General features: G+C 47.4%; 1 protein-coding gene across 4 annotated transcripts in view; it reads left to right on the forward strand.

The window, feature by feature from the left end:
• Positions 1-20,610, forward strand: part of MTMR4 (myotubularin related protein 4) — a 58,566-nt gene that overhangs the window by 7,611 nt on the left and 30,345 nt on the right. For all 4 annotated transcript variants that reach the window (XM_052803551.1, XM_052803553.1, XM_052803554.1 and 1 more), the window contains exon 2: positions 13,866-13,939. In XM_052803551.1, the coding sequence (XP_052659511.1) occupies positions 13,937-13,939 (3 nt within the window). In that variant the 5' untranslated portion in view covers positions 13,866-13,936. The remainder of the gene's footprint in view (positions 1-13,865; positions 13,940-20,610) is intronic.

A 20,610-nucleotide genomic window follows, 5' to 3' on the forward strand; every position in this document is an offset into this window, starting at 1 on the left:
GGGCCAGAGCTGAGGTCAGTGGTGGCTCTTCACATAAAAGTTGTAGCCTACCTGAGCTGATGATCTGTTAACCAAGTGATCGTGAATTTTGTTACTGATGCCAGCTCTGACACTGCTAGGCTTGGCTTGGTACTAGAGTTCGCGCAGTACAGTGCCTTTATAAAGTAATTTTATTATTAGATTTAGGGAGTTTTATCATCCCCGGGCTAACCCAGTGCTGTGTATCCTTTCCGTTCCTGCTCCAGCTCCCACGCTGCTGCCCTGCTAGGGCCTTGTTGCCTCTAGCTCAGGCAGGTGAAAAGTATATTGGGCTCTGAATGTCTGTTATTGATGTATGCTGGGCTTTCATGTTTGGATTTAGCTGCCTATGCAGAGAGAGAGTACACTGATTTCAAAGGAGAAGTGCTTGTTTAAGCTGTGAAGTCCCTATTTTCCAGGGGTTTTTGAACCTGTAGTGTGTCATCCTAGTGGCAGTTGTAACTAAAGGGCATATAACAGTGAGAATACACAATTTTTTCATTAGAAGTCCTGCGGTAAGGGAAGGGGCTGTGGTGGGAGATTCCCAGGTATTGGACGTAAGTGCAGAAATCCCCGAGGGGACCTAAGAGCAAGTCCCAGACTTTCCCTGTAGCTTTGCCAGATTGCACCATCTTATAGGGCAGTGTCAAGTGCTCTTCTGCCTGGAGTGGAAACGGTACCTTAAGCAAAGTTGTTGCTGGAGCAGCTTTGCTCTGATTCTTCTGCTGATGTTGGCCTGACAGCTGTGACAGCTTCGTTTCTATTCCTCAGCCTGGCAGCCATGATCCTTTGAGTGGGTGTCTGCAGTGCCTGGTGAGAATACCAAGTGGGAACTTTGGGGAGGCAGTGTCTTTCAGAGGGGTGACCTGGGCAAAATTAATCTTTGCCTTAAACATTAAGCGATCCATGTTGACTCTGTGTTCCTGTATAATGTTGTGATACTGTGAGTTATCATAGTGCCAACCTGAGAAGAGCAGATGCTTTATTTTTGTAGCACAGCAGGTTGGTAGCATGAAGAACCATGTTGGAGAGGAGCTTTTCTGCTTGCTGAAGGTGAGGGATGAGACTTGGTGCAGGAAGTGATTATTAATGGAGTTGCCTCAGGCAGAGATTTGATGGACTTAGAGAGGAGCAGGGCCTGCAGGAAAGCCCCTGCAGTACTTTAAGATGAATAAATGATCAGAAGAAATGAATGAACGGGCATGCTTTTGTCTGAAGAATTGGTATGTCCTTTCTTGTGCCTGTGGCTGACTCATACCACTGACTGTTCCTGTTAGGAGAGCTGGTAGCTTCTAGCATCCAAGGTACTGTGCTCATTATAGGGCGGCCTGGAGACATATTGCAGGCAGCTGCCGGAGGGAATGCCATGTTACCGGCAGGCAGCCAGCACGAACTGGATGCAGAATCACAGGGGGAGTGGATGCCAGGGCTGGTATGTGCCAGCAAGCAACTCATACCCCTCCCTCCTGTCCTTTGCACTTCCTTGGACTGGCGCAGAATCATTTCTTACCTACTCTGTTCTTTGCTCTTTCCCTTTTCTGTAATTTTAAAAGTTAATATATTCAGTCTGCTAGCTCTGCTCTCTGGGGAGTGTCACCACTCCTGGCATGCCAGCAGGCAGATGGGTACCTTTCTACTGCTTGTTCTCGGTGTTGCCATCAGAAAGAGGGTAGCCAAGCACCTTTGGATGCTGGATAAGATGATCCTAGACAGAGCCTGTTTTGTTGAGCATGGAGAGTGAATGGAGATTATTTTTTAATATAAAACTGTTGAATGCAAAGGTTCTGTGCAGGTCTTCTGACTGCCTCATTAGGAAACAGCGTGCAGAGCTTTCATTGCCATTGCCAAATGAGGCAAAAGAGGAAGCAAAAGTGTTTTCATCCTGTAAAGTGGACTAACAGTTTTGTTTTATAATAAAACACAGGCTTGATGAAAAGTGAAACCCCCTCTCTCCCTCTCTCTTCTGCTGCATCTTTCCTTCTTCAATAGGTGTTTCTGCTAGAGGAATTTCCAGAAGTATGAGAGAGACTGTTCTGCCTGTGGGCTTGCCTTCTTTTATTGAAATATGAGAGGAAGTTACTCAGATTTCTCAGACAAGGTTCAATAGGTCTTGTAGCAGAGGAAGTCACATTTTCAGCATGTTTTACTGATGATGAATTGGTCAAAATCGAAGCTGGAATGAGCAGCCAGTTCATCTGTTGGAGTTCCCTGGGGAGCAGGGAGCCCAGCGGGTGTGATCCCACCACACTTGTGCTGCAGATAGCCGTGCTGCAGCTCCTACTTCCACCCCCCAAAAATCACAGAGCAAAGGGTTGTTACTGGAGTGACAGAAGATAAGTGGGATACCTCCTCGAGTGCTGCGACTTCAACTTCTTTCAAAGATGCAGCTTTCCACTCTGCCTGTTCTCCATTACTGCTGGCACCCAGAGCTGTTGTGCGGCAGCCCTGGATGCTGGCTTGCATTGCAGAGCATGTGCTGAAATGAATACACAGTGCTGGGGAAAATCTGGCTTCAGCTGAAATTACCAATAGATCTGCCGCTGGTTTCAGTGGCAGTGGCATTTCCTCTGTGCATATCAGTGATGCGCTGACGGGAGGAAGGTGACTATCTCATATTTGAGCAAAGATGATAAAAATCCCCTTGTCTCCTGAAATTTGTCTTTGTGTTTAGATATAATAAATCTGATCCATTTCATTTTTGTCCTAAACCTTTTAGAGGCAGGAATTTGATGCATCATGAGTTTTAATACAGTCAGTTATTAAAGGTAAGAAATCCCAGGCTCTGTTCCTAGCACTAAAAAAATTTGTGTGAATTGCAACAGGTGAGTATAAATCCTTAGGCTCCTTTCAGTACCAAGTTTGTCACATGGCTGTCTTCATGCCCTGTCCTGGTAGAAGCTGGCAGCGGGGAACGGACAGTGCGTGTGAATTTGTGCAGCTCTTACTGCTAGATAAACAGGGGACTTGCTATATATATCGAATTGCCTTCTCTTTCCCTTTATTGATTGGCTGGGGATTTCCCTTTCTCAGAGTGCCTTTTGAGAGGACGTCATGGACAGCACTGTTTTTAGAAACAGTTAAGCTCATGGTAGAGAGCAGACATGGTAGCAATTAAACTCACCTGAACTTGCTGTCCTGCCCCTGTCGTTTGAGGTGAGTTTATTAATGAAAGCAGGTCAGTGTGCAAGGCAGTCCCTTCACATGATTTTCTACTGCTAAAGTGCAACACATTTTCAAAGGCTCCAGATACCTAGAAATTAAAGACCAGAGGCTCCAGTTTAACCAACCAGAGATTTTGGGGTCTTGGGGTGGGAAAGGGGAATTGTTAAAGGTCAGGTTAGGTATTGGTTGGTATTGGGAGGGATACCACTCCCAGAAAAAGCCTCATGAAGGGCAAGTTTCTGAGTTCATTGCTGTACATGTCTGGTTGGGAAGAGCAGCAGTGACAACATGAAGCCCTGAGAGGGCTCCTCTCTGCAGTGGCATGCGGAAGGAGGACATCCAGGCTGTCGTCATAACATACCATCCAGAGAAGCTGCCCACAAACCTGGCGTTTCCGCAGGAGCTGACAGCTTTGACCATTGGATGACTGTGCTCAGCAAAAAGTGAGAGATTTCAAGTTGAACATGTAATCAAAAGTGAGCTCTTAACTTATTAATAACAGCTCTCAAGGCTTTTCTTCTCATCTTGTGGTCGTCTGTCTTCCTGTAGCTTGATGGTCGAAACCCTGAGCAGATTTTTGTCGCTCTGTTTTAGAGCATTCTTCCTGTGGAAGGTGGAGTTGTGTACTTAATTTGGTAATGGTGCAATTACTGCAAGTTTTAGAGAGGAACTGGGTTTTCACCAGGAGCAGGGAGGAGCGTTCAGCAGAGGTGTGTGTTCCCAGCCATGTTTCAAGTGGTTGGACATAGCTGTCAGTGCTGCAGACCCTGGCACAGGATCCTCCTCATCTTGTTGGTGCAGCTGGTTGGGGGGGTGCTGCCAGGGAACCTGGGCTTGGTTTGGGTGAGTCAAGAGAAGAAATCTTGATGCTTTATTGTCCTCTCAGACCTGCTGTAGTTTTGGTTGTAGCTTTTTCATGTACATTTTTATGTGGGTAACTAAAAAATGCTTCATTTTAATCCCACGGAAGAAAACGACCCTTGGAGAAAATAGGCTTTCCTAGAAATTTTGTATGCGAATGATGGTGCATGGGCTCTGGCCTGGGGTCTGCCTCTGGTCAGCAGCACATGCAGAACAATCCCTGGGGTTTCAGCGCAGAGGAGGCACAGCTGGAGCTGGAAGTGTGGCTGCCTCAGGGCTGTGAAACCCAGTAGTGTTGTGGGACCACTATAGGGCATTTGATCACCTGGAATAACAGCAATATTTTTTTCTTTCAGACACTGTTTCTATTGACTGTCTGTCCCAGGGAGGATTCAGATGCTTGCAGGCAGGTACCAGTTTAGTCTAGCACCAGTTCGGATGCCAAATGTATCCTGCCTGGTCTCCAGCTGCTTTTACCGAGGGGTATGGTTCCCTCGTTGGTTCAGTCCTCTGGCTGCAGGCAGATGCCTTAGAAACCGTAGGACTTCTAAAATAATACAGATGAGTATGTTTACGCACCTGTATAAAAGAATAATAGAAGTTATATTTGTAATAGCAACTGGGCTGAAGTTGTGTTGCTGCTATTTAGTCAAAATTATTTTAAAGTACCCAGATGGTGAGTATGAGTATATTGCAGGTGGGTGCTCCAAAGAGCCGTGACCTTGGCTGGGGAAAGTTTGTGCAGGGTGGAGAGGGGGAGCAGCACACTTCAGGACTTTATCTTTTGATTTCTGAGCCTTCTGGTGGATTTGGATCACATATTTAAGGCTTTTTTCTGCAGTCACAAAGATTGCCTTTCAAAGAAAACTGCAGCTGTCAAAGAGTCCACAAGTTGATGGGAATTAAAAGGTGAATTCTCCTGATGCATGAGAAGTGAGTGTTTGCAGAGACCAGTTTAGACAGTGCTTCTCCAGCGTGGAGACTCCAGCCTGGGATGTGACCTCAGTAGCGCAAGCACCATTTCCTTGAAGTGGTTGCTGCTTCCTTCCTGAGATTGAGTTAAAATCTTCACATGGTGTGGTGTGGAGGGAGGTAACGGGGCTGCCAGCGGTGGAGTGAGAGGGAGCCCAGCGCCCACATGTCTCTCCAGGGCTACTACAGGCAGAGAACCAGGAGCAGGCAGCAGCGTGGACTGCAGCTGGGACAGGTCCATCTGCACTGCTTTGGGTAGGGACCAGGCAACTGTTTGTACTTGAATAAAGGCTTAATTGTGACTCGAAATGTCCCAACTGCTTTTTTTAAAGAAAAGCAAACAAAACTGGTGGACGACAGGCTGGAGTTACAGGGGGCTTTGGAAATGCTTGCCAAAGCTGTGCTTCCTGTCTCTGTTAGTCCGGTGGTTATGAAGTTTAGCTTGGAGCCTTGGCTTTGAATCCCTTCTCTGCCGGCTCGGGATGAAAGGCCTTGAGTGTGGGGATGGCATGGAGGTGGTGAGGGCTCTTTAGGTCCATGGTTCCTCCATGTGCCATTGAAATGAATGAGGGGTCTGTCTCGCTCTCTGCTGGTGTCTCAGCTTCTCGCTGGCTGTGATGGCAAATGAATCAGCGCAGCGATGGCAGCGCCTGTGGCATCGTGCAGAACCTTTGCCAGTCCCTGTTCTCTGCCAGTTCCGTAGGAAGGTGAGGGAGGAGGCAGAGGCTGACCTGGCAGGGAAGCATCAGTGGTGTGCTGCTGCCACCTGGTGCCACCGGCTGCCCCCAGCCCCTTGGCTGCTTCACCTGCAGAGCAATGTATTTTGCTGCCACAGCCTTGGTTAAGAGAAAGGAGATGATCTTAACTAACACATGCTAATGGTCCTTGCTGGGCAGTATGTGGAGCTTCCTTCGCAGTTACTGGTTTCCCGTTGAAATTCTGATTTCACTGTCATTAATGTAAAGAGTGGAGTCAGCTGGCAGGCAGGCATGCATGCTGCTGAAATTAATTATGCTTAAAATCACTGCAGTGATGGATAGTAGTGCTCATTAGGGGTCTGGCAAAGCATTGGGCTCTGTTCTCTTCCCTTGTAATCCTGCACACTTTGACATCTGGGTGGCACTGCTGGGCCCTTCTTACTGTAGGTGTCCTCTGAACTGGAGTCTCTCAGTCTGTCTGCCCGTGCACGTGGTGTAAACTTTACCGGCTCCTCTATGTATCCATTTCTCCTGACTCCTGGCTGAGCGAGATGTGGCAGGGCGACCTGGGCAGAGGAGAGGACGTGGTGGACAGAATGGTGCTGGAGAAGTGGTCCTGCAGCTTGGATGGGCCATAAGGATCTCCCCCTCTCCTTTTTCTTCACTCTTCCACAAAACAAGTTGTCATTAGACCATTTTCATATTGTCCCCAGGCTAAGCTATTCCCTGGGCCTGAAGTGCAAAGGTGGGTAGCAGATCTTCACTGAATGAGTATCTCTGGCCCAGCCTATCGAGTTAGGCATTTTTCAAATTCTGGTGGTGTTTTCCTCCCCCAAGCTCTAGTCTTGTTTGCCCATTTCCCCCTCCAGCTCTCCCCACACCCTCTACATTCCTGCATCCTTCCTTTCATGGCTGCTGTTTTCACTGTTTCTTCTGCCCTTGGCAGTCCTCACTTCTACACCATTCACCAGCATGAACCCCAAAACTGCCCATGCCCCGCTGCAGCTCCCGCCCTGGGGTCACTCACCCCAGCCCAGCTCAAGCAGAGACCCCTGTTGCCACCAGCATCCCTGCCCTCGGGGTCTGCGTTGCTCTTCCCAAGCTCTGCAGTCTTCAGCCCATCTCTCCTCATGTATTTACTTTTGCAAAACTTCTTATGTTCATTCTCACTTTTGCAGCACTCGAGGGCCAGGCCTGCTGCAGCATTGTGGGTTCGAGGCTCGTATTGGATCTGCTCTGGTCTTTGCTAAACAAGAGCTTCGCTTTTGTCAGGTATTAAGCCCGGGCTGCTCTGGGCACACCTCTGACTTTTCCAGTCTTCTTTCCCCTTCCTTTTTACTGCAGACGACCTTGTTTCTTTGGAGGCAAAAAGACAAAATACCGTGTTGACATCCCTTCCTGCCTCTCTGCATTTCTCATGGCATTCTTCTCCTTTCCCTGCACCAGGCACAAACAAGTTCTCTGGTTTGTCCTCTTGCCTCTGATCACATGCTATCTCTTCCTCCCTGTTACACCATTCTCCTTCCCCCTTATTCTCAATTTCTCACCTGCCTCTGAATCCTTCCCCATGCTGTGTAGGTTCTCCCTTGCTAAAGGCAAAGTTCACCTCTGCTCCTGCTCGCCTCCTGTGGCTGATTTCTGTCCCCCACCACACTTTCATGGTAAGTCCCCCGTAAGCAACCTGTTCAGACTGGAGTCCCTTGCCTCCTCAACCTGCCTTACCTGCTGTACTGGAACTGCTGCTGCAAAAACCTTGAGATTGGCAAAATCTCCAAATTTTTCCCACCCCCTTGGCTGTTCAGGAGTTTTGACTCTACAGCAGTTGTGCTCCTGAAATCCCTTCCCTGAACTCGCTCTGCCCATTCTCTCCCTTGCTCTGCTGCTCCTTCAGCACTTCTTCAGGGATTTGCTCTCCCAACATGGCTCTGGTTTCCGTCCTGTTGCTCTGTGCTCTCTGTAATCTTATCCGTGTGCACATGTTCAACTACCCTCCTTTGCAGCTGGCACATGCATATGCTGTTTCTCTCCTCGTTGATGCCTAGCTGTCAGTCAAGCAGGGCTGGATAATCTGTCCTGATGTTACCCACATGACTCTGTGACCGGTAATGGCACTGGTTTGGAGGATGGCCTCTGACATCTTCACTGTACAGCTGTATAAACTTGGTCTGAGAATGTGCATGAGGACTAGCAAAGCACTAGCCACATCTGGGTATGTTTTTGAGGGCCAAAAGGTGAATTTCTCCTGTAGGATGGTGCTGTGTAGTCAGGAGTGTTTCTGGCTACAGCAGCTTTCCCAGGTGTCTCTGCAGTCGTGCAAAGAGCTGCTTTATGTGTCCTGGTCTGATCTTTTGGGTGCAATCCTGTGTTTGAAACCTAGATGTTCCTGCTTCGAATGCAAGAGGAGCCTAATCGGTCTTCAAAGAGGTCTTGATCGTTTTTAAATATGAAGGAAAACACTTTCAGGGCATTTTAATCATAAACTGACTCTTAGACTGCATGGCCAGGAAGGGTTTGCAAGCTGTTATCCTCTCCCAGCTGCTGCGGTGGCTGTGGGTAAGCCAGGGTGGTTCCATTCTCGGGCAGTACATGGTTCTGTGCCGTGGGCTGAGCAAGATGATGTCCTTGTCTTGCTCCTTGTTGGTCTGAGACCATCCCCTGGTACTCGGGATGGGTAACGCGTGTGCAGCGCTGCAGTGCTGTGGCAGGTACCTCCCACCCCTGGGAGAATGTCTCTTACCCTCCCCACATCTCGTAGGTAGGTTGACTTTGAACGTGAGATTCGGTCTGTAATCCCGAGTCACCGATCTCCTTGGGAAGAGCAGCCAGAGTTGGGGTGTGCCAAGGGCATTGCAGGCAGCTCTACTTACTCAGAGGCATGTGGGGATTCACGTATTCAGACCTGAACCGAAAAAAAGTGTCTGATCTGTTCTAAGTACTTTAAGCAGTAAAAAGGACAGCTTTTTTCATAAGCTTGATAGAATTTATCCAATTCTGAAACTTCATCTACCAGTAATTGGATTGAGTTATATCTTTGTCAGCAGAGTTGCCCAGAGCTGACTATACTTTGCATAAATACTTAAACATATTGAACAAGTCTTCTCTTTATTTTTTTTTTTTTTTAAGCTGCATATGTGAGCTTGTTTTGCTTTGGATTGCTAGATGGGTTTTGTCTTTCTGCTTCAAACTTGCTGTCTTAGCTCTGGCCACCTGGAGGCAGTTGTAGCCGTGGCCCCAGCAGCACTGGGGACAGAAATGCCATCAATTTGACGCTTCTGCTGCTTACTACTTTTATGTATTACTGCAATAGACTCTTTGCCTGCTACTTGTCCTGCAGCTCATGCAGAGGTGACTGTGGGGTCCTCTAAGGTACACAATGTGCTCTTTTCCAATAGCCCTTCATCTTGTGAGTAATTCTGGATCTCTGAATTCATACCTTGCCTCTGGTTATACCTGTATGCAGTTAAATTATGATCACTTAGCGTTGCAGAGCAATCCGAATACTTTGGCAACTTGTCATCGTCATCTGGTATTACTGTGACATTCTTAAGCTCTGGCCGCCCAATCTTTTCTTTTTAATAGTTACTCATCAGTAAAAGTTTTTTGTTGTTGAAGACCATCTGGTAGCGGCCTTCATTAGAAACAGCCCTTGGACCTGTAATTTTGCTTAAAATAACAGAGACTGTCCCATACAATCTGCTTTGCATGTAACTATGTGGTCTGACAATTGTAATTTTAGCCCCTTAATTAGTTGAGAGGCTTGAGATGGCTGTTCTGTTTCATTTGAGATCGAAATAAGGCTAGTGGGGTTCCTGGTTGTTTCTTCTAACATCCCCCGTTTAATATTGGGACTTGTTTTTCCCCATTAAGTACATCAGGACTAACTCTACCATTTTAGCTGAAATTAAAACAAAATCTCTGCCTGGGGCAGGCACTGAGCGCAGAGAGCTTTGTTCCAACTGCAAACAATTGGTGAAGTTTTATGAGCAATTAAAAACAAGTCTCATAGCGGGAAGTGTGGAGCTGCCAGAGGGGCCACCCACCTCGCCTGGGGTGCGCACCAAAAACTGCATCGCAGCAGCACTAACGAGGCTGGAAGCTGTAATCGGTGCCGGCTGCATTTCCCACCTTTCCAAAGCTCCCCATGCATGTCTGAAATACCCCTGTGCGCCCTGATGGGCATCCTTCCTCCCTCCCAAAGGACCTCTGCTCCCTGCAGTGTGCCAACAGCAGGTGATCGCAGGGAGCGGCCATGCTGTGTTTCCTAAGCCTGGCTCACTGTTGCTAATGAAGCTGTGCTGAAGGCAGGGCTATTAAGCTTTTCACAAGCTTTTCTGTGAGGCTCCTGTAAATACACACTGGTGAAGCAGCGATACTCTTTCGTGGCACCTCTGTGAGATGTGGAGAGGCAGAAAGAGTAAATGTTTCTTCTGATTTTTGACAGTCTAATTGTTTGCTTGGAGAGTCAGGTTTTCCAGCGCATGTACAGTTTATATTGCACCTTGACTTGGCTTGCAGCTGAGAGGCAACCCTGGGTGTTTGAGTCTGGAGCTGTAATTCAGAAAATGGAGAATAGTCACTGGTCGTCTGCGAAATGCCTGGCTTGGGTGGTGGCTGAACATCCTGGAGGAGGACGGGTCCAGCTCTGCAGGCAGAGCTTGGTCCTTCTGTCCAGGCTCTTTTCTTGCAGCTCCCGGGTCTATTCTAGCATCTGCAGCAAACAGGGCCAGAGGTTTCAAGACAGCTGCTGCTTCAGTCCCCGCCACCCTGTTTTGCACTGGGAGAGGCAGAGATCCCTGGAGGAAATAACACGGTTGCATAACGAAGTGTACAATAAAACGCGTGAGTCACGTGGGCCAGAGGGCTATGGGGAGAGCAAATTAAGATTTTTACAAGTGTTCTCAACTCTGACACTTCCTTATTGTCTGAGGGTTTGGCTCTGAGATTAATAGTTCCAGGGTAGGATACAGTCTATAAAAATGCTCAAGTGAGTTATTTTCTCTACTTCCCCCAACCCAGGTGTGTCAGGCAGCATCACCCCACTGGCCTCGTCAGCAGGACCGGCACCTCTAGTGCTGTCTGGTGCCTCCCTCCAGTGGAACAATGGGGACGGCAGCGGGCTGCCAGCTGTGGGGCGTGAGCCCTGCGCTCTGTCCGTGATTGCACAGCAGCAGAACAGCATGAGGCTCTGGGCTGTGGTTTCCATCCATGCTTGAAAAGGCATTGTGTTTTTTTATCTTCTCTCCAGTTTCATCCTTTTCGTCTTGCCTGTTTCTGTCTCTGGTCCCCTCTTCATTTAATTCAGCAGCATCAGCCTCCGCCTTGGCTGGGCATAACAGGTGGCCAGCTCTAGCCCATCCCCTGTGACCAAGATTTTAGGGGAGCTTCTGACCTGGATTTTGGGGGAATCCAACCTCCTGCATGGGAAACAGCTCCTTGAGCAGCTGCAAACCCACATGCCTGACTTCCCCAGGAGAGGTGGTAGGTGCCAGCCCAGAGAGATGTCGGGCAGTGGTGCTGGGTGCATTGAGCAGCTACCATCTTCCCTCCTGAGGGCTGGAGACCGCTTGGCTGGAAGTCACAGCAGCAGAGCCAGCAGCCAGTCAAATATGGCAGCCTTTGAAAGGAGGAGGACCATAGCCAGCCCTGAAACAGGGGGGATGCATTTCCAATGCCAGTGGAGGAGCGTATGGAGCTGCACATGTACATGAGTGAAGTTGCCTGCAGATGGGTGGACTGGACCAGATGTAATTTGGGTAGTGCTAGAGGCCCAAGGCTTTCCTTGGTGGTACAAGCAGCACTTGGGTTTTTGTGGTATCTCCTGGCTTCCTTCACCCCATAATCTTCAGGAGCCCCTTCAGCTTCATCCTTGCTCCCGCCAGGATGAGGAAGCCCTCAGGGGCAGAGGAGTGGTGGCATTCCTTCAGGCTGAGCTAATGCTGCTGCAGGAGTCCTGGCTGCCGTGAACTGCCTTGCTCTTGGGCAACAGGCTTTCAAGAATAGCTTGGGGGATGGGAGCAAGGAGGAACATCCTCAAATATGGTGCAGCCAAAGAAAGTTGCGGTTTCTAGCAATTACCAACTTCTACAAGGAAGGAAGTGAGAAACTGAAGTAGCCATTAGCAATGATTTAATAAATTGGTACAAAGCGTACCACAGGAAAAGTACTCGTGTGTCATTCGGTGTTATCAATAATTCAGATATCTTCAGACTAGTGAACAAAGCATACTTAACATTTTACTTCCCTTGCTAATTGTGCTTTTCACCTAATTTGTAAGTCACCAGATGGCAGTGACAATTCCTGGTGGCATGGTAAGCTGCTACTAGGGTTTTTTTCTCTATATGAAGTCTGATAAGTGTGGTAATTTTGCTAAATAGTGGGGGAAAAGGCTTTTATAGTTAAAAAGAGACAGGCTGGATCTGGGTTTGAAGGGAGATATTGCAGTATTTGGCTTTTTCTATTTTCCGAGGAAAAAAGTTGATTCCCACTGTGGGGTTTTTTTCATATTTCCTGAAACTTGGTGATCTGCTTTTAAATGTAAGGTAATATAGTGCACAAGTTTTGAATCCTTTCTGTACTCCATTCCTTTCTCCTGTCCTTTCTCATCAAGTGCATGGCAGGACATGGGAAATTAACTGAAAGTACAAGGGTAATTATTCCTACCTGACAGCACTGCTAGAGCAGGGTGGGAGCTGCCTCCCGCATTGCGCAGCAGTGTGGAAGGACTTACTTACGTGCTGCTTGCTCACAATGAAGATTATGTTTCAGAAATGACTCCTTAGTGCTGGCATTCAGCTTGGCCTTCTAACGTGTGGGTGTCAAACCTCACATAATTATGGGCTGGGAAAGAAATCCCTGAGTGGAAGGAAAGCCTGGAGTAGGTATTCAGAAACTGTTCTGTAGCTGACCCAATTCCTCAACGGCAGAAGGAGGAGTAATTCTCAGCTGGAGTATGTTGTGCAAGATGTTTAGACAGTCTCTAATTCCACATTTGTTGACATTTGTATTTAATCTAAGGAGGAAAAAGGTTAAAAATGCATGGTGGCAAAACTTACCAAAGACCTTGAGCATTCCCGGACCTTTGTCATGCTACAGGCTGCTGGTGACTGGCAGAAATCAGGTTTGGTTGATGAGCTCTAAGCCATCTTCAGGCTACACTTAAATACTGAACATCCCCACTTAAAACATTGTTACTTTTAAAAACCATTGGGACATGCGTGTGCAGATTTCCATGCTACTTGTGTACACAGTAGCTGCGCAGCTGGGTGAGTGGCACCGGGAACGGGAGTGCACAGAGCAGCTACAGGGCTGTCAACCTGTTTCCGATGGCAGTGTTTGACTGTGTATAATTCAGTCCCCTGTGTGGGGCTGGAAGAGGAGAACAGAGGGCAGAATTTGTACAGATGAGAGATATGTTAGTGATCAAATGATCCCATATCGGAGAGAACTGAAAACCTCAAGGAAGGGTCTGTTCCTCTATGGAAATCCCAGGATCACCTGTGGGACCATCCGGTGGTATTGGAAAGGATCTTCTCAGAGCAGGACCTTGCTCAATTCTTGCTGCTTGGCTTTTTACCTTCTATGAAACGCCTTCTGTGACCAGTCCTCCTGCTAGCAGGGGGAAAGCTGGCAGAAGGGGCTGCTAGTTTTTGCATGGCACTTTGGTCTCTTGCATCCTGCCCTACTTCCTAGGCAGGACAAGATTTGATTTTAGAGGTGATTTCCTCCCAAGACCACAGCAATCTTTTCCAAGCACACCAGTTTCATATGAAGAAGGATCCTTCCCAGGTCCTTGAACCATAATGACCAAGCCTTTCTTCTTTCAGCTCCCTCCTGTGCTCCCCTGAGGTGTGGGTTTTGTGCCTCTAGGGTACTGGCTGGTGTGTGCTGATGGGTAACAAGTCCTGCATGCTGTGTGTAGTGGCCAGCTGACTAAAAGGATTTGGTGTCTCCCTGGTGATGCTGAATCTAATTTCCAGCAGCTCCTGAAAGGGCACTAAATAGAGGTTAGCAGTGATAGATACAGGGTGCTGGCCTCTTGTTTTTTTTTTTTTATTATTATTTTTTCTCCCCCCCCCCCCCCCCCCCATGTTCATACTGAAGTATCATTACTGTTGATCTAAACTTCTGCTCTGGGTTTTCTCTGCTTTGTTGCAGGTGAGACTAGTGGAAAAGCAAGAAGAGACTGAGCTGTGATTGAACCAGAAGATTTTGGACAGTGTCTGAGGATGGTGAGTATACATTCTAGTCTGCCTCTGTCCTCTGTGGGTAGTTTTGTTCTTTCTTTGTGTGTCCAAATCTTGTAATGCTGCTAAATGTATGAGAATAAATACAAGAATGGGAAAGAAGAGTGCTATAGTATTGTGTGTTATATATAATAATGTAATAGAGAGAGGTTTTATTACTGTGACCAAGATATACTGTTGGTAGGATAAGTTTACCCCTAATCTTGTTATTGGAATATACAGGAAAAAAAGTAAGAAAGATTGGAATCCCCTTCTCCCTCCTTGGACTACTGACATAGTCATCCAGTTTTTGTGGCTTACTGATTTATTTTTACTTTAAAACTTAATGCTGGGGTTTCTCATTCTGTTCCTCTGTCACCTCTCAATGAAGATTTAACACCATGTTAATAATGTGCTCTGGTGCCACCAAAGTAGCAGAAATTTCACAATAATTAGTCACAGGAAAATATGGTATAAAAGAATCTGGAAAGACTGAAACACAGCCAAAACAGCCAGATTGCTGATAAACTCGGGTAAAGTGCCTCTAATGCCTCCAGCAAGAAATAACCCAAAATATGCACGATCTGATGAGAGGAAGAAAGCTGGAGACCAGGAATGTTGAAAGATATGTCGAAAGTGTCATTAGGGTGGTAGTTTGAATAGGGGTTTGAAGGCAACATGGTGATCTGCATATTGGGCTGTGGGTGGGCAGGGAGCCTGAGCGTTGCTGCAGTAACATGGTATTATCATCAGCTTCATGCTCGCCGCTGCCAGAAGTGTATCATTATGTTGGAAGGAGTGCAGAGAAGAACGGCAGAAACAGTCAAAGGGCTGGAAATTCAAATTGAGGACATGAAAATTTAGGTTAAACGTTAAAAAAATAAAATTAAAAAAATATGGCAGACTGCTCGAGGAAATAGTGATGTCTCCTATGGGGTTGTCCCCCATGTGATCTATTGAGAACCGGAACAGAAAAGGAAATGTGTTCTCTGCCTTAATTGAACTGTCAGCTCTAGGAGTTATGCATGCAGCATTTTTAGTGTAGTCCCTATTCTCATGCTCCCTGGTTTTGTCTGAAGATCTCCTGTGCTTTCTGTTGGAAGAGCTTTCTGCCACACTTCAGGTTAAGGAGCTTGCTTTGGGGTGGAGAGATGAAAGCATGCCCTTGTAACCCGATAAAGTGTCTTATGCTTCAAGTTGGAATTACCCTGGTGTCAGACTGTGAATGTAAAAACCCAACAAGTTCTCTGTATGGGATTGAGTTGAGACTGATGTAGATGTATCCAGATATGAATGAAAAAGAAAAAGTCAATAAACACATGGAAAATACATCAAAAATTCCTCCAGGTAACATGGAAAAGGCCAGCCTGGGTCCATCGAAGGCCTGGTTAGTCAGATACCGCATTGACAGGGGGCCACCGGTAAATGCTGCAGGGGAGCCTGGGGAGAGCATCTCTCTGGTGTATGCCCTCACCTGTCAGGATCTGCAGCTCAGTGATTTGGTAATCCAGAAACAGTTTATTGATGTCTTATGAGCCCTTGGTAGACTTTTCTTCTGTGAATTCATCTAGCTGCTTTTCAAAACCAAGTAAAGATTTGCAGTTGCAACACGTTGCAGCAAAGAGCTGTCCTGCAGAGTTGTGCAGGGTAGCCCCTCTTGCTTTGTTTTTGAACCTGCCCCATGTCATTTTGGTTGATGGTCCCCAGTTCTTGTACTGAGAGTAATGGTGAAGTGTGGTGCTGCCTGTGAGCACCCCATGCCCTTTGGGATTTTGTAGATCTCTGTCACATTCCCATTTCATCTGAAGAGCTCTAGTCTTTTAAATTCTTCTCTGTAGAGAAGCCATCTTTAATCCTTGTCACGCTTCTCTGGACCTGTATTCTTTTTGGGGTGTGTAGACTGGAACTTTGGACTTATTAAAACATGGAAGCTTTTACTTTTCACTGCACTCCTTTCATGTGTCTTGACAGATACTTATCCTGACCTGGCCATGGGCTGCCCTTAGTTTGGTTTCTTCTAGACAAGAGGGTCTTCTGCTCCTTATGAATACATGAAGATGACTTTACAGTTTCAAAGGACCTTCTGAAAAGGATTTATGGGGTTTTCATATTTTATTAAAATGTTCCTTTGATTTTTTTTTTAAATTATTTTTTCCTTTTGGGAACAAAAAAGGAAAAAAATAACCAAACCCCACCCCTCTCACCCACTGTTTTGGGAAGAGAGTATAGGCTTTTTATCTCCCATGGCAGGGGAGAGAAAGCAACTTATAATTGTGAGCTGTAGAAATAAGCACTTGCCTCCACCTACCTACCTGAGCTTCTGTCAGCAGTTAGAGGTAGAGAGCTGGTGTAAACTCTTAACAACCTCCTTTGAGTCCTTTTGTGACCTCTCTGGAGGGTTGTGACTCTGAGTTAAGTGCAGGTCTGCAGGGAGGGATGGAGGTCAGTTGCTGGTTAATGGATGCTCCATGGGGTAGTCTGCTAATTTGTGAGTGCTTCTGGGCTGGCCTTCTTCAGCCGGCTGCTGGGAGGGTTGGCTGGAAACCCTGTTCCCTGCAGGCATGCTGAGCACTTAGTTAATTGCCTGTGATCACTACAGTCAGAGGGCACTGCACCAATGCCCTCTGGTTAGCAAGGGCATGCCCAAAAGCTTCTACCTTACTCAGCAGCAACCCAAATGTGCATTACCAGCTGCTCTCCCCTTTCTGCTGCTATGAATGCTGGGTCCAGTGTCAGTTGAGAGTTTTGTTTGCTTTGATTGTAAGACTCTTCTTATTTCTTCCCCAAAGACTGGCTGCTGATGAAAATGACCTTGAAGACAGCACTAGTGGTGGTTTAATCCTTAACTCTGGTTCATGGAAGTCCTAACAAGCATCCAGTACCTTAATACATTACTTAAAACTAACCTGGCAGGTAAGTTAGTGCAAGCTGCTGTGCTGCTCTGCCAGCAGCTCAGGGCTCAGCTCTTAGCGTGCCGTACAACTCCCACAGCAGCATTCCCTCTTCTTACTGCTGGGGATACTGGGACTGTAGACATCTGGATTTCCACGATGGTTCATACCCTTTGGAGGGGACCATGACTGTTAGTATAGGTGGGGTTTCGCAGGTTAGCCATCCCTCGTCCACTCTTGCTGGCGTACAGAGTTGATAGCCTTTGACTTCTGTCCTTTCGTCCCTCTTCTCAAAGGCTTCTTGCTTCGTATTTCTGTTATGTGCTCACCTCTGGGCAGCTTTCTGAACAAATATTAAATGCGGTATTACAGATCTATATAAGCTTTTCTATCATCCTATAAAGATGAAAGGATGGCACTCACCATCCCAGTCCTGATTTACGGGGTATAAAATAGTAACTTCTGTTCTCTTCACACAAGTTGAGGGGTTTATTTCTGGGAGGCCACCTCAGTGGCTCAGCAGCCTTTCAGTTTACCCAAGGGCCTCCTTAGGCTTTGAGGAAATGAACTATTTCTTTAGAGGGACCTGAAAAAAGATGCCCTTCGTGCAACAAAAGTAGAGGAGGCAGAACAAGAAGTTCCTTTGGCCACAGCTAGTCAGCTCTCTGCATCAGCTCATGTAGATTCTCTGCCTAGGCAGTGGAGAGAAATAGAAATACATGTGCAGTTCATCTCACCCTGATGTAGGTATCTGCTAAGCAGAAAGAGGATAATTTTTAACTTTTAGGGTGAGGTAAATGATACAAGTCTCTCCCTTCCACTCCTTACCTGTAAAAAGATCCAGATAACCAGTTCCTACCTTGATCTTCATCAAAAAAATTCAGACCTGGACACATACAAAATAGAGTACCCTGATAACACCTCTGCTGCTGGGACCATCTCAGCCTGCAGCAGCAGGCGAAGGCTTGGTGACTGCCGGAGCCCCAGGCTCTTGGGCAGAGCTGCCCCAGTTTCTGTCAATTTGCTTCTGATGTCCTGGGAGTACCTTCCCAGGACAGTCACCTCCTCCTGCCAATTTTTCGGTCATTTTTCTCCAGCTGGAGGCAGATTAGGGCAGTCAGTGCAATGGATGTGCTACCAGGGACAGGGCTTCGGATTCAGATCTCTGCCATCCATGGCCATAGCCCCTTGCTTTGCCTCCTCTCCATCTGCAGGGTGATGCACCATGCTGTGGTGGTGAAAAGCCCACCCTTAATATGTAGGAGGGATGGAAGTGGTGCCTTCTGCCTAATGAAAGAGTATTTACAGTAATTTTAGTTGTGGTGCCGAAAAGAAATGGAGGATAAAGATATGTCAGGGTTGGGAAGGGTATACCTGTACTCAGAAGTCTGAGTCCAGTGTGCTGGCAGTGGCATCTCCCTGCAGTGGACTGGACCAGTTTTCCTCTTCTCACCCTTTGGCTGCTTGCTTCCGCCTTTCTGCAAGTGGTAGACCCTGCCAGCACCTGTATTTCACAAGGGGTTTGGGTTCCTCAAGTGCATCTATGTGTCATTCAAGCTCTTTGAGGCACTTGCAGATCTTTGCTTGGGTGGATTGTAATTTTTGAAGGGGAGAGATTGAGCTGCAGACCTGCAAAGAGGCATTGGAGGTGGCCCGGCAGGGTGGGCATTAGCTGCTCTTTGGGACCACCCTTTCTCTGTCTTGCAGAAGGCTGAGCTAGCCATTGACGAAAAGGTGCAGTTCAGGGTGTTGACTGGAGAGATTTCAGCATCACGGTGGCTGTCCTGTGCTCCCAGTATGAATTCCCTGGGCATGTGGGACCAGATGGCAGCTCACCCCAATGCGGCAGGCTGGGCTTCTGGTGCATGCAGGCATGTCTCTGTAGGGAATATTGTCTCCCTTGGTGGCTGCAGGATGGCCCCTTGAGTGCCAGTCCTATCTTTGCCAAGCACTGTGCTATCTCAGAGCCTCCAAATCCCTTCTGGGACCTTAGAGAGAGGTTGCAAGCTGTTTACCTGCAGTGTGCAAGCAGAGGCGTATGGAGGGGTGGGAGGAGCAGCACAGGAGAGCGCCACTCACAGCATGAACAGCATGCAGTGCTAGTGGGAGAAAAAAGGGTTAGGTACTGCCAACTGGCCTTAAGAATATGCTGTCCATGTTACAATCAGCTCCTCTTCCTCAGAGTACATGAAACGTTTAGAATTGTGTTTGGGAGAAAATGAGGGAGGTTTCTCCCTCCCCCTGCATGAATGTGCATATGGATGACACTCAGAGGAGCCCAGTTATGTGAAAATAACCTTGTCTTCCTTGTTCGGTCTGGTGGTGGTTAGTGGTAACGGAGCGAATACCAGCTGTTCAGCTGGGGAAGCGTCTGAGGTGGCATTTAGGAAATCCCTCTAGCTAAGCCAGCTAAACGAGGCTGTGAGCGCTCTGCGTTCCTGTTCCTGGCCACCCAGGCTGCCCGGCACCGGGCAGTCTCACTGCTGCTGCTCCTGTCCTCATCTTGTTGATTGGATGGAAATGAGAGCAGGTATTTTGTGAACTGTTGGAGGAGGAGGTGAAAGTGGCAGAGTTTGAATCAAGTTCCTCCTGAAACTGTGAGCCTCTGAGATGCTGCTGAACGCTCCAAGATGCAAGGTCTTCTGCTCTGCACCAGGCTCAGCTCTTGGGCAGAAGTTTCTAAGCCATGTGTGAGTCTTTTTCTAATGCTAGAAGTGCAAAAATATTTCAGTGAAAGCGGGAGATCTATTTGTGGATGTTCAGGTCAGCTTAGGTTGGAAATTCAAAGTAATGATCTGATGAGCAACATTTTAACTCTGCGCAGCTGCAGCTTTGGGTTACAAAGGTCCTTCTGCAACTTGAGCTGGAAGCAGTCCCCGTGCCAGGCCCTGAACTGAGCGCTGGTCCTAAGAATCTCACCGTGGGTCGGAGCAGACCTCTTACCTGCCTTGTCCATGTTTTTGTATGTTATAAATGGTCATGTGTTGTATGCACTTAATATGTTAAATAGCGATGTATGGTCTGACTCCACATAAAAGACTTCTGTGCTTCACCTGTTATTAACCGACATGCTTTGTTGCTTTTCTCCTCATACATGTCAGGAAAAAAAAGTAATACTTGTTTTACAATTTTTATAGCTACACTTTCTTTCCAGTACAAAAGGTTCCTTCCACCTTTTGCTGCTCTGGTTTCTCAGCAGACCTCTGGCATTCACCCCAGAGGAGAACCTGTGGGGAGCGGGACATCTCTCCTGCCACTCAGATTTGGCCAAGACAAATCCGTAACCTCATCCATAACCCTCTGTCCTCATTGTGTTGACTTTGTATGTAATGCAAATGGGTTTCGGTTTGTGGGTGCCAGGTGGAGTCGGGTGCCCCTGAGACTGGGCAGTGCCTGACATTCGCCCACCATGCACCACCTAAATGGTGGAGCTGGATGGAGCCAAGGTGGTAATGGGATTTCATGGCTTATCTCCAGGCATGGTCTCATTTTCTTCTAGGGCTTTTATCCTGAATAGCGAAGCCTGTGTGACTGTGGCCTGTGGGGTAGTCCATGGTGTTTGTTTTCTCAGCAAGGGATTTGGCTGAACGGCTTTTTGCCTGGGCATTGCTGCCCTGCAGTGACAACGGGCAGCAGGCCTGGGTGTTGGAAAGCTGTCCCTTGGTCAAAGCAGCTCAGAATAATTAACCCTTCACGATTTTGTGGAGAAATGCCCAAATCTTTTATCTGACTTGAGAAAAACCTTTGGAGATGCTGTTGGTATTGCTAGGTAGAGCTGTCTGTGGT

Source organism: Harpia harpyja, chromosome 12 (assembly GCF_026419915.1).
Source record: "Harpia harpyja isolate bHarHar1 chromosome 12, bHarHar1 primary haplotype, whole genome shotgun sequence".
Lineage (NCBI taxonomy): Eukaryota > Metazoa > Chordata > Aves > Accipitriformes > Accipitridae > Harpia > Harpia harpyja.